This window comes from Megascapheus bottae, chromosome 5 (assembly GCF_031878675.1).
Source record: "Megascapheus bottae isolate mThoBot1 chromosome 5, mThoBot2.hap1, whole genome shotgun sequence".
NCBI lineage: Eukaryota > Metazoa > Chordata > Mammalia > Rodentia > Geomyidae > Megascapheus > Megascapheus bottae.
In genome coordinates, this window is record NC_143513.1 from 9,229,431 (window position 1) to 9,243,718 (window position 14,288).

At 44.0% G+C, this 14,288-nt stretch overlaps 1 protein-coding gene across 2 annotated transcripts in view; it reads left to right on the forward strand.

The window, feature by feature from the left end:
* The window catches only part of Dpy19l1 (dpy-19 like C-mannosyltransferase 1), a 50,748-nt gene that overhangs the window by 13,683 nt on the left and 22,777 nt on the right, over nt 1-14,288 (forward strand). For both annotated transcript variants that reach the window (XM_090332650.1, XM_090332651.1), the window contains exons 7-9: nt 4,599-4,656; nt 9,429-9,520; nt 13,903-14,002. In XM_090332650.1, the coding sequence (XP_090188776.1) occupies nt 4,599-4,656; nt 9,429-9,520; nt 13,903-14,002 (250 nt within the window). The remainder of the gene's footprint in view (nt 1-4,598; nt 4,657-9,428; nt 9,521-13,902; nt 14,003-14,288) is intronic.

The following is a 14,288-nucleotide window of genomic DNA, read 5'->3' on the forward strand; positions in this document are numbered from 1 at the left end:
GGCATGCACACCTGTCTTCAATAGTGTGCACTGTCTGCGATAACATGCACTGCCTATTATGGTGTGCACGTCTGTCTGTTGGCATGTGCTGTCTGTGATGGCATGCACATCTGTCTGTGGTGGTGTGCACATCTTTACTCTTGGTGTCTTCCTTCATGTGTCAATCAGCATCCGTTGCTGTGACAACACACTGGAGAGAAACAACTTGCAAGGATGAAAGCCTTTGCCTCACAGATTCAGACAGCCATAGTTGTTGGCTTTGCTGCTTCCTGCCTGTGGCTGGTCAGAAAAGCTGGAGGGGCATTTTGATGGCACAGAGCTGCTCGTCATGGTGGCCAGGTCCCCAGTCTTTCCTTCCAGGGCACACTCCCATGACCTGACTTCCATCTACAGGCCCCAGCACCCAGCACCTCCCACGGTACCTCTCTGGCAGGCAAACTGGGAGCACAGGAGCTTGGGCACATTAGAATCCAGATCCTGGCGCCATGCTGCTGGCTGTCTTCACTGCTGCTTTGTGTTGCTTATTCATCCTCTTCTTGGGTTTACTTGCCTACTTCAGAGCATTTCTAGTAATTTTTGAGAGTAGGTTAACAGGAGGTAAATACTTGTATAGCTTTGTTTATTTGAGACTGTTTTCATTTTGCCTTGATAGTTGGTTATTGGAATGAGTAATAGATTATAGACTGAAATAGTTGCTTGAGTACTTTAAAGAAATTACTTTATTCTAGCTATGGTTTCTACCTTCTAGGTCAGAATCTTTCTTGGATATTTGGTAGTCCTAGGCTGTGAAGACTGAAACCAGAGGACAGAAGATAAGTTGTAACAAATGTTGTATAAAGTAGTAATAGGCTTGAAGTGGGAAATTTTAGGAGAATTGTTGTGAAGCGATCAGTCAGGTAGGAGGGAGAAGGCCTGAGTTTAGAACACACCATTTTGTAAGAATGAAATTATACATGATTGCCAAGTACTGAGAAGAATGTCTGTCTTTAGAAAGTGTTCTTTTGGCTGAAGTGAATGGATAAAATACCTTTTCATGAACTTGTGTACTTTTCTTGCTTCTTGTCCTGGTGGCTACTTTATTCTTGCCCGCCTTTTGTGAACAAATATTCATTCTTACCTGTCTCTACTTAGTTCTCTCTTGCAACTTGTCATCTGTGCAGAAAGCCTGGCCATTTGCAGCTGCACTAGTCTGCAGAAGACAGTTTCTTCCACGTGTGGACTGAGTCAACTCTAAGATGATGTCTTCATCTTCTGTTGCCTGTGCTTCTCTTATGTACAATGGTCATGGGAGGCTTCGAGTGGCTCTGTCACTCTGGACAGTTTTCAGCATTGGTCATATTTCTGAAAGGTCTAAAAGTTACTGAAAGGTCTACAAGTTGGTTATGTTCATCCATACCCTTTCATTTGGCTTAATGCCTTTATATTTCTTTCTCTGTCCCCCATCATTATTCTACCCAAGGCACCCACAGAGACACTTAGCATTCTAGGCTTAGTAGTGTAACTGAAAAGGATCACTTTCATCACTTTCATTATCAAGTTCCCACTTCTCCCAGTTTCCAACCTTTTTAGAAAAACATTAAGTTTCCTATATTGAATGATATCTACTTTGGTTCCATCATTGTATGTGATTTTTTTTATATACTTACCTTCAGAAAATCAAGCACTTACTGTTTATACAGGCTGGATTTTTGGCTAACGGCATGCCTTAAATAGACTGAATTGTATCATCTCCAACTTTTCCAACTACATGTTTTCCTGAATGTTCTATTAACTTGGCCTGTTAGCATATCTTTAATCAAATCCATTTGGTCTAACAGTTGCATATGAATATTTAAAAGATAAGTATTTCTGTTTAGCATGCATAAATTGATGGAAGTTACTGATTGAAAATATTGATATTTTTTTTTCCTCCAAGTCCTGCTCCTTGTTCTCTCTGTTATTTAGCAAAGGACAACCTGTCCACATCCATCGCACCCCCAGCAGCGCTCAGACTGTGCTCTGTCTGACTCTGACGTCCACATAGAAACAGCTACTTCCTTCTCTGGAGCTGGCCCACTCTCCTTGTGTCTGGGGACACCCCAGCTTCGGCTCACCAGGCTTCCCTCGGCCCTCCCACCAGCTTGGTCCCTCTCCACACTCTTGCACACTGTGTCCATGTCATGGTCCTTGTGTCTGTAGCAGCACAGCTGTGGCACAGAGCTTGGGTGGGAGGAAGGAGAGTGAAAAGGGGCTGCGTGGAAGCATTTTAGACACTTTGCCATGTGTAGCTTTGAGTCCTAGGAATGGGCAGCCAGCATAGGGGGTGTGGATAGTGGTAGTGTGGTTGGATTCTTTTATTTTTAAGAGTGTTGAGAATGGTGTATAGAGAGAAGGGAGGCTGTTGCAGGCCTCTAGGTTTGTGGGGGTCGGGGGAGGAGACACTTAGCCTCCCATGGAGGAGGCAGACTCCAGGAAGGATTGTGATGCTTCCAGCTGGGAAAAGGGAGTGTCTGCAGGCAGGTAGGCAGTATAGTCGGTTCTTAGTCTCCCGAGAACCTAGCAGCATGGAAGCTAGGTAGAGCAGTGGTCCCCTGACCACTGCTGCAGAGAGCATGGGCGACAAGAGAGGGTGTTTGACAGCAGTGTTCTGAAGCAGTGTTTGTATCTGCTATGGGCTGGGTCCACAGCGGCTGCCACGAATCAGGAAGTTCACAATCCAGTGGGCCAAAGCCCCTTAGTGTACTGGTGGATGGTAGGATAAGGTGGTTTGTTTGTTGCTTGTAACATTAGGAGAGGTCCTAATGGAGAACTATTTCCACCCTTCTTGATTCTCATTTCCTACCCATGTCTCTATTTTTTTGTCCCCTTCCTGGAGTGCACTAATGATTCCCTCTCATGGCGTCAGTGATCCCATCAGTAGAAGGAATGGCTTAGACTACCTGTATTGATTAGGAATGATCACTGCTAATTAGAGAAAGAATAAGTTTCAGAGAGCTGTGAGTAGTGTCCTTTCCTTGAAGCTGGGCCCCTGTGGCTCATGCTTATAGTCGTAGTTACTGAGGAGGCTGAGATCTCACGATCATGGTTCAAAGCCAGCCTGGGCTGGCTTCAATTATCCACCCAAAAACTAGAAGTGGAGCCGCGGCTCAAGTGGTAGAACACTAGCTTGAGCAAAAAAGCTCAAGGATAGTACTCAGGCGGGACCTTAGTACAAACCCTGGGACCAGTGTGCACACACGCTCACATGCATGTGTGCGTGCACACGCATACATTTCATATGTGCTCGTCTTGTAGAAACACTTAACTGTATTTTGACCCTTCTAATGTTGAGTCAGTGTGCTGCAACATTTCTATTGAGGCAAACGTTGGAAGCCCTCACAGAGCCTGCTATCCATATAGCTTCCTTCCTGCCTCTTTATCTGCCTTCTTCTCCTTGGTCTGTACTTCCCTTGCTATTCCTCTGAACTCATTCAGGCTGTCAAGGGGCAGAAAGAATTAGACACTCCTACAGTTAGATTCCCCATTAATCTCAGTCACTCCCTCACCCATGGCTCAGAAACCCTCTTGTTCCCCACTTGCCTCCTTCTAGGTCAGGTGTGTGCCAGACCCCAGGCCTGAGGGCCTTTAATGCTGTCTTTTTTCTCATAAGCAGCAAATCGCTATACTGCTTGCTCTGTAGGGGAAATGAAAACTCCACCAACTCCCATGTAGTCTGGGGCTGCAGGTCATATGTGCTCGGGGTCCCAGCCCTGCCTGTCTTCTGAAGGTGGGGCGAGGGGACAGACACGTGTTGACCACTGTCTCCACAATCATATGTCCTCAAGAGTAAGAGCCAAAGCTTGTGATGGCCTCTTCCTAACTCCCTGTTACCTCTGATCTCTGCTGGCTAGAAAGAAGGATTTGAACAGAATAATAAAAAAGCAGCATGAGCTAAACTAAGCCAGAAAACCTCAAGGGTGAGGATTAGGGAAGCAATGGTTTGGCCTTGCTTCCTCTTCCTGAGTGGTGAGGGAGCAGGAACTTCCTAGCTGTGGTAGCTAGCCTGATAGTCACTTGGATATTTGCAACTGACGGAGGTGGTAGAATTTTACGTGTATGCCAGCGTGTACTGGAAAACTGCAGAAGTCTAGCCAGGGACGGGGTGCGAGGTAGTGGAACAAGTCTAGTGTGCTTGTGTGATTGTGCCTTTCTGAGAGAAGGCAGTATTGGCTTCTCACTTTTCCCAGTGTCTGTCTCCTGGAGCCCTTGTCTCTGATTTCCCTGTCCTTTCCTAATAACAATAGGCATACCAAGGAAAACAATTTGTGTAAAGTGAATGAATGCATGGTTCTAAAGAAAAAAAGAGAAACAGCAGTGTCTGATGTGCAGCAGTGCAACTGAAGAGTCCTCCATTCTTTCAGTTAGTTGTGCAGTAAAAGATGATTTGTAAAGGATGGTATGTGTTTTTTTTCTAGTGATACTGTGAAGGAAGGAATCTGTTTTGTAAATCAGCACAAGAAGTTGTAGTGTGGCAGAACTGGTTGGTGCCAGTGGGACACTGCGATCATGTACGTTGTTTTACTTCTGAGGTCTGACTTGCATCTCGGGTACTGAATTACTTTTCTTTTCCTCTTTTCCAGTGGCAGCCGGTTAGGAGGCCTGGTTACTGTGTTGTGCTTCTTTTTCAATCATGGAGAGGTAGGTGGTGAGCAAAATTGTTTTCAGAATCACCCCTGGATGATTTCTTCTTGAAATTTAATTTATACATTTCCTTACTCTCTCTCTACTGGGGCCTTGTACTTGCTAAGCAAGCGCTCTACCACTTGAACCATGCCTCTAGCCTCCATTTGCTTTGCTTATTTTTGAGGTAGGGTTTGCTTTGTGTCTGGGCTGTCCTGGATCCTCCTGGTTACTTCCCCATGCCTCGAGGAATGACAGGCATGTACCAGTGCCCAGCTACTGCACTTTCCCTGCAGCTGAGACAACAGGTGTTGTGCCACCATGCCCAGCCACTGGTTGAGATGGAGTCTTGAATTCCGTGCCTGCCTGCCTCCAGCTGCAGTCCCCTGATCGCCACCTCCCAACTATCTAAGATGACAGGCTTGAGCCTCTGCACCCATCTTATCATTTTGATCCAAAGTTTAAATTCTGGTGTTCACTTTAAGTTCATTTTAAGCCCTCTATGTATTATTATGTGGGATCTAGTTCTCACTGATTTGAAGAAATAGTGGGTCTGTGAGGCTTTCACATAGTTTTGGGGTTTTTTTTTTTTTTTTGGTTGGCTGTGTGGCTTGAATTCTGGGCCTGTGCACTGTTGTTGGGCTCTTCAGCTCAAGGTCAGTGCTCTACCACTTGAACCACAGTCCCATTTCTGGTTTTTGGTGGTTAGTTGGAGATGAGTCTCATGGACTTTTTGTGCTCTGCAATCCTCAGATCTCAGCCTCCTTAGTAGCTAGGATTATAGGCGTGAGCCACCAGTGCCCAACTTTCACAGTTTTAGAACTGTGAAAGCTCGTTTCAGGCATAAGGTACCTTTGTAGCATATCCTATTATTCTTTTCACATCTGCCTGTGTAGAGTACCTTTCTAGAGAGGACAGCGTTGTGATGTGTGTACCCTGCTCCCGGCTACCTGGTCGGATCCTGCCTCTGCTTTATGGCCATGTGACCTGAGCATGTCTTTCGCTCTCAGCATAGTTATCTGCGTATACATGAGCATCTCATAGGACTTTGTAAGATGACTTCAGGTACAACTAAAATCCTGTGTGTGGAATGCCTATAACAATGTTTAGAGAAGGATAAGTAACTTTGGAATTGTTAGCTTAACTTATTATTCTGATTTGTTATTATTACTAAAAGTTTAGTTCAAATTAAATTCTAATATAAATTCAAACTACTAATGAATATCTTCTTTTGAATTGATCATAGCTGGCAATAAATGCCTAGTAAGATATCTCACTTGTGACTTTGACTTTTTCTGGAGGGAAATGGTAAGCTTGCTTTGTATGAAGTGACTCATCTGATTTTGTCCATGTTATAAATATCTTGGTGAATAATCACATACAAATTTCATTCAGAGTAACTGGCAGACTGTTCTAATCTGTGAGTTACTAATGAGCGCTGTCATGCGCACTTTGAATTTAGAGTCACAGGAGTGTAAGCTATGGCCTGGTAGATGACAATACCATACTTACACTCTTGGCGACAGCACAACTGTTTATTGATACAGTGAGCAAAGGAAAGACTGTGAATGCACATTGTGTGGTGCACACCAGAACATTCTGTAGCACAGACTGTGAGCATGACAGAGGAAAGGGGAATTAGCTGCTGGATATTGGAAGAAGGGAACACTGTATGTGAGCAGTAAGATGTTGGAGGGAAGCGATGCTTGGACATTTTGGAGCTAAGGCAGTTAGAAAGACTACTCCCTGTGAAGCGCAAAGGCCTGCTGTGTTCCTACCCACGTACTCCAGGGCTACTTACGATTTCTTAGATTTTTTGACAGTCATTTATGTGAGCATCATTTTTTTTTCAGTTTCTGACAGTGGGATTCAGATGATTCCGTTGTTTTTTTGTTTTTGTTTTTCTGCTGGTTTTCTTTTTTCATACTCTTCAGGAGGCTTATTTAAACACAATAGATATCACTATCTTAGGAAGAGGTAACTCACTGTAGTTACAATTTTATTTTTGTTGAAATAGCCAAAACAACTAGTGCATTTATATGTGTTGAGCTTCAGAAGGTGAAAACAGTGATATTTTGTGTGGAGACATATATTAGAATAAGAGCATGAACTTCAGTTTGAGGTGAGATACTAGTGACAACTCAAACCATTACGTTCATAGATTTTTGCATATTCTTTCACTTTCAGATGATGAGATTTTTAGACCCTATTTCTTTTGAATTGTGTCTCTGTGGATAAATGATGGGGTGTTTGGAGGAGATGCAGGCTCTCGTGCTCTCTGTACCTGTGGCTGGTGGCAAGCGTTGAGCTCCGTACTCTGCATTTCTGTTGCTCATCAATTGGTACCTTATAAGTGATATCTTTTCATGCCTCACATTGTTACTACTTATTTTTAAGCTCTATAATGACTGCTTTTCCATGTATTGGATCTAAGATAGTATGAAGTATACCTTTCAAGTTTTCCTTTTACCTTCCACATGGTTTTTCAAGGAAAAATTTTGTCCTTAACAAAGGAACTGTGAAAATGTAGCACAGGTCGACAAATCACCTTATTTAAACCAAATGTAGAAGGCTTTCAAATCTGAAACTTGAAAATACAGTAGCCAGCATAGGAATGGTCAGTGGCACTTTGGTTGTCATAGCAATGGTCAATCATACTGAGTTAAAACTTAGAGAAGTCTGCAGGTGTTCCCATGGATCGAGCCTCCGCCCAGAGAGTTTATTTACTCTCTTGCTATTAGAAGTTCTTGTGTAGATGGAAATGGATAGTTTTCTCTGCCTTCACTTTTTGGTGAGATGGGATCTCCCTCTTCCTTTGCTGTGACATCAGATATTGAGGCATGTATGGTGCTGCAGGACTTGGGCTGTGCTGATGGGCAAGCATCTGTTGAGAACAGAGAGAACTGAGGAGAGGGGGAGAAGTAACAGGAAGAGGGGGAGAAAGAAGGCTTTCTATATTTCTTTCTTTCGTCTAGTGTTTCACTGAAAGAAATGAAAAGTATACAGAAGCTAGTACTGTTCCTCTTGAACCACAGCGCCACTTCTGGCTTTTTCTGTGTATGTGGTTCCAGGATTCAAACCCAGGGCTTTGTGCATGCCAGTGGAGCACACTACCACTAGGCCATGCTCCCAGTCCCTCTGCGTTGTTTCCCTCCACTAGCAAAGTGCAAGGACCTGGGTTTTCCTTCACATCCCTGTCAGCGATTGGCAGTCAAATGCGACAATGTCTGCTTATGGTCTTAGTTTGCTTTCTCCTGATGCTGTAGGCCATTTTTGCATCGCTTATCTGTGTTACTTTAAATTCTCTGTAGGATGTACCCACTGACATCCTTGGCTCATTGAACAGAATGCAAGGTCTTTGGCCCGTGGGTCTCTGCTTTGAGCAGCTCTGTGCTGGGTGCCTTCTGCAAAGGCCTTTGGATGGCTGCAGCTGCCTTCTCCTTCTTGGGTTTTATTTTGCTTGTTTATTATTTGCTTGATGAACCGAAGTTCTTCATTGAAGGAAGCTTTTATCAGTGTTCAGTCCTTTTTGAGTCCTGATTTAAAAAAAAAAAAACAAACTGCAAGTCATAAAGATCATCTCTTATGTTCTCCTCCAGAAGTTTAATTGGCCTTGCTTTTGTGTGTCTATGCTCTGTCTAGATTTTTGTGTTTAGTCTGAAGTAGATTCAAGACTCACTTTCTTTACTTTCCCAGAGTAGGTGTTCAGTTAATCTAGCACTATTTATTGAAAAGACAGTTTTCCCACTGAATTGTAGTAGTGGTTTGATTATAAATAGGATGTTGGTCTATGTTTTCACTTTGTGTCTGGCCTCTTGGTTCCGGGTTTGTCTGTTTATCTTTAAGTTTGTCTCATACTTTCTTGAATTTTATAGCTTCTTAAGTTTGATATTGTATACTGAGTTTCCAGCCTTCTTCTTCAACGTCGTCAGAGCTGTTCCAGGTCCTTTGTGCTCCCATAAATATAAAATCAGCTTTCTTTGCTGCTGTGTCCTGCTGGGATTTTAAATGTGATTGCTTCTAATCCCTAAGTCAGTTTAGGGAGAAATTGACTTCCTAAATCTATCAAATCAAATCTTCTAATCCCTTACACATAGGTATAGCTCTTCATTTGTTTCAGGCTACTTCAGTTCCTCTCAAATGCTTTGTGTACTTTTATGCCTTTGTTAGAGTAATTCTAATGTACCTTATTTGTTCATTGATGCATTTGTTCATTCTTGATTCCTTGGACATATTCCTTTCGCCTTTCAAGGTTTTCTTTGTGGCACAGTGTATCCTAGAGTCATCTGTACTTTCTTTTCCCCAGATACTGATCTAGTTGTTTTCCTCAGCCATGGGTCCTATTAGTGGGAAATGGTGTTTAGATGAGGATAGCCTTGGCAATAACTTCTAATTCCTCAGACAGGAATCACTTCTACTAGTAATGCTCAAATACATTATGGATTGTTATAACCCACCTTGCTGCTGGCAGTCCCACTCATGGGGTAGATGCAAAGGAAATGGCAAGAGATACCTACCTGAGCTCCCACACTTGCTGCGGCATGGTTTCTAACTGGGGTGTAGCTCATGGAGAAGTCCATTGGCAGATGCTCCGTCCTGTGAGCCTTCTTCAGCCGTGTGCTTGCTTCCCCCTTTCCTTGTTTTGCTGGTTGTGGAAACTCCCGTAGTGTGGTTTGTGCTGCCCACCAGTGTGGGGAAAGCCCTCCTCTCTGAGCTTATAAACAGCAGCTTGCACTTGAACTTCTCAGCAAACACTGCAAGTGGATCACACTCTCCATCTTCCTTTTCAGTGCACCCGAGTCATGTGGACACCCCCTCTCCGCGAGAGCTTCTCCTACCCATTCCTCGTTCTCCAGATGTTGCTTGTGACTCATATTCTCAGGTAACTGGGACCTGGGGTGTTATGCTATGATCTGTCTGAAGTAGATTCAACTATAATTTCTTGTTTAGGCTACGTAGTGAAAAAGGTGGTGAGTCTAATCATGGTGTACATGGACATGTCAGATTAAAACCCTCTTACTAATAATAATAAAAATAAAACTTAAAGGTCAGCATAATAAATTAGGATGATCTTGTGTGCTGAATTAGTAAAGGTATTTTAAAAGGGCAGCCTAGAAAAGATGTTGCCTGGGCCTGCCTTTTTCCTTAGGTCCACAGTGACTGCTGACAGAGAGTCAATTGATGTTTTATTCCACATTTCCACAATGCTAGGTCTTTCTGATACCATTGCAGCCTGCTACAGACAGTGGATGGAAAAAGGAGGGTAGTTATGCTAGACTTGGTCTTCTAAGATGGAGCTCTGTGGAGCAAAGATGTTCCAGAGTCATTATACTCAGGTGCAGTCCCATGTAATTTACCTTCCCACATTAGCATTCCCAGACACCCAGTAGGGATAGAATTCCTGCTAGAAACTCAGGGCTGGGTTAGGACATGGGAACCCGGCTTTTAGCTCTACTCAAACACCAGGGGGCCTTAGAACTGTTCCCCTTCCTACTGACAAGTACAGAGTTTGGTATGTTACCTTACTCTAGAGGGTAAAATGAAACAAAATTGAGCCTTCAAGAATAGAGCATTGCATGATAAAATCTGAAACTTGCCTTGTACTGAGACTGTGATATGAATGCGTGCTGAATTTGGAAGAATTGTTGAGGTCTGTTATGTAATACAAGCTCTGTCCCTCCCTCTCAGGACCTGAGCCCTTCGTGGCTCAGTCTCCCATATCATGAGCTGTGTTCCTTTGAGGATTTCAGACCTGTGTGCCTCAGTCCTATCTTTACCCAACTTTTCGCAGTTGGTGTGGGTGGTGGCTTTTGCATTGAGAAGTTTTAGAGTTCTTCCAACTCCAGTCCTATTGCTGTCCCTATATCCTTTGTTCTAAGAGTCTAAACATCTGTTCGATCTTTCCATAAAGTGAACATTTGTGAATTTATCCCCTTTGGTTCTGTCCTTTGGTTTTGCAGCTTCTTGAGAGATGGTTTCTTTTTGGATAGTTCTTTCAGAAATGTTGTACCAAAAAGGCTTGGAGAGGCTGAGAATATGGTTTGGTGGTAGAGTGCTAAAATGCATGAAGCCCTCAATATCACATAAACTTAAAAAGCCGTAGGTGGTGCTATGTGCAAAAGAAGCTCAGGGACAGTGCCCAGGCCCAAGTTCAAGCCCCAGGATTTGGTGGGGGAGGGGAGGGATTCACCTCAGATTTACCTTCAGAAGCTGCTTTTCTGCCTCCTTGTTCTGTAGCTCGGGTTTTTTTCTCCAGTGCAATGCAGCCACTGAATTGTTTCTCTTCTCCCTCTGCTCCAGTGAGAGCAAACTTGTGATTTTTCTCTTACTGCTTCCTCTGATCTGACCCAGGAGCTGTGGATAACTGCGCTCTAGTTGCTGAGTACTGTCTCCTTTAACCCACAGGGACTGGTGGGAGGCTGTCAGTTGAACCTACCTCCATGTAGTTCTGTAAGTCAAAGGTGTTGGCAGGCTCTCTTCCTGGAGACAGAGCTCCTCCTTTCTCAGCTTCCAGAGGCCGCCTGTGTTTCTTGGCTCATGTTCCTCTTCCATCAGGACAGCCAGTAATAGTCATCCTGTCAGTCCACTGTTGCCTCTGCTGCCCTTCATCTACTTTGCATCTTGTGGCCATCTTGTGGCCATCTTGCTTGCTTCCAGAGACAGTCTGGAGTGTGTCCTCTTTAGGCACTAGGTGATTAGTGACATCAACCCCATCTGCACCCGCACTTCCTGTGCCATGCCACCTAGTACACTCAGAGGTCCAGCTCCCTGGCTGAGGAGATGTCTTTGGGAGGCATTGTTTTCCACACAATGGATGCTCAGTGTTGGGCTTCTGTGTTTTCTGTTGGGCTCGTTCCAACTGCCTTTGGTGCTGGTTCTCTCAGCCTCCTAGATTATTGTTACAGCCGGGCCCACCTACTCGCCTTGTTCTTTACTGAAAAGTTTATTATTCAGTTTTTACTCTCTCTAGGGTTTTCTTACCACTGCTGGATTTAGTTCTTCTCTTACCACATTCACAGTCACCTTGCAGGAACTACTGGCCTTGCCAGGCTGTGTTCCTTTTCTTTCTTTTTTTTTTTTTGCCAGTCCTGGAGCTTGAACTGTGGACCTGGGCACTGTCCCTGATCTCTTTAGCTCAAGGTTAGCACTCTATCACTTGAGCCACAACACCACTTCTGGTTTCCTGCAGGTTAATTGGAGATAAGTGTCTCATGGACTTCTATGCTCCAACTGACTTTGAACTCAGTTCTCAGATCTCAGCCTCTTGAGTAGCTAGGATTACTAATGTGAGCCATCGGTGTCCAGCTGGGTGGTGGTCCTTTTGGCATGCTCCCTTTTTTGCCAGGATGGCTACTGCTGTGGCCGCTGTCCCTGGTCTTCAGGCATGGGGATGGCTTTCATTTTGTTGGAAGTGAAAGTTGTGCTCCCAAGCTCAGTCTGTATATCTGGGCAGCCACTTCCATCTTTTCAGGACTTAGGCAGACTTCTTGCTTTTCTGCTGAGGGGTTACACAGCCTCTCCTGGAGTCCTTGCCAACAGCTCCTGGCTCTTTGGAACCATTTCTTTGTTCAAGGCTTCCTGCTGTGAACACCTTGTAATTCTAAAGGAAGCAGGGGTGAGGGGCCCAGGCAGGCAGAAGGGTAGTCACTGGAAGAGTAGTCATTGGAGAGCGTAGTGCTGAGAAAACTAGAGGACTGCTCATGAAACCTGAAGGACTGTCCCATCTTAACTGTATAAAGACCACCACCTATCCTAACCATTTATAAATAAGGCTTGGAGTACATTTTGTTTAAGCAACTTGGTTTTGTGCATCTTTGAATTCTCTGTATTTTTAAAGATTCAACTAAATGTGAACTGTCTCATAACACAGGCTTCATTTTCTTTTTAAACTTTATTGTTGGGGTGATATATAGAGGGGTTATAGTTACGTTCATCAGGTAGTGGGCACATTACTTCTTGAACATTGTTACTCCTTCCCATGTTTTTCTCCTACTTTCCCTCCCCCTTCATTTTCTTTTCTTTTTCTTTCTTTCTTCTTCTTTTTGCCTGTCCTGGGACTTGAACTCAGGGCCTGAGCACTGTCCTTGGCTAGCACTCTACCATTTGATCCATAGCACCACTTCCAACTTTTTTCTACATATGTCGTACTGAGGAAACGAACCCCACCTGGTCTTTATGTATACTAGGCAAGCACTCTACCACTAGGCCAAACTCCAGGTCCAAAGGCATTCTTTTTTTTTTTTTTTTTTTTTTGCCAGTCCTGTGGCATGAGTTCAGAGCTTGAGCACTGTCCTTGGGCTTTCTCAAGGCTAGAGCTCTATCACTTGAGTCACAGCATCACTTCTGGCTATTTCTATGTATGTAATACTGAGGAATCAAACCCCGGTCTTTGTGCAGGCTAGGCCAGCACTCTACCACTAGGCCAAACTCCCGACCCTCATTTTCTTATTCTTGGAACTGTGTGTGTTCCCTGTCTATGTCTTAGGTCATGGTGTGCATGTTCCTTGTCCGTCTGTGTCTTGGTTCATGGTGTGTGTGTTCCTTGTCTGTTTGTGTGTCTTGGTTCCTGGTGTGTGTTTCTTGTCTGTGTGTTTTGGTTCTTGGTGTGTCTTCCTTGTCTGTCTGTGTCTTGGTTCATGGTGTGTGTGTTCCTTGTCTGTGTCTTGGGTACTGGTATGTGTGTGTTTCTTGTCTGGTGTCTTGGGTCATGCTGAGTGTTGTTCCCTATCTGTGTCTTGGATCACGCTGTGTATGTATCTTGGTTCATGGTGTGTATGTTCCTTGTCTGTGTCTTGGGTCATGTGTATGTTGGGTCATGGTATGTGTGTTCTTTGTCTACCTGTGTCTTGGGTCACAGCAAACTATCACAGCACCACAGCTTCCTGTCTGTGTCTTGGGTGTGGTAATCTAGCACTCACGAGCTTTGTAAGTTTGAGACCATCATGGACGGGCTACCTAGTGAAACCCTTGGTTGTACACAAGGACAACCAAACAAAGCTCACTGTATTATAACTTGAAATTACTCATTGGCTACGCTGGCCCATTTATCCCTTTCTCTGGCCAGGCATCAGTTTTACAGAAATAATGAGTATTTACTTTTCATGGGAAATTGTGATTGAGTGTCAGGAGATATAATTCTGACCCATTGGTTCCTTTTATGTTCAAAATGTTAGAACCACATTGTGTGAGACTCTTAATTTGCAGTTGGGAGCATATTAGACCATTTTGTGGTTAAACTTACTGATATTTATTTTATCTTTCAAGGGCTACAAAGCTTTACCGAGGAAGCCTGATTGCACTTTGCATTTCCAATGTGTTCTTCATGCTTCCGTGGCAGTTCGCTCAGTTTGTGCTTCTTACTCAGGTACCATGTTAATGCTATTACATTGACTTAGCAATTATGTGATGCAGTTACAGAAATATTGTATGTGGAAGTAGAAAACTGCTGCTTAGGGCTGGGAATGTGGCTTAGTGGTAGAGTGCTTGCCGAGCATGCAGAAAACCCTGGGTTCAGTTCTACTGGTTCAGTACCACATACATAGAAAAAAACAGAAGTGGCACTGTGGCTCAAGTGGTAGAGTGCTAGAGGCTAATGGACAGTGCCCATCCCTGAGTTCAAGCCCTAGGATTGGCACAAAAGAAAAGAACAG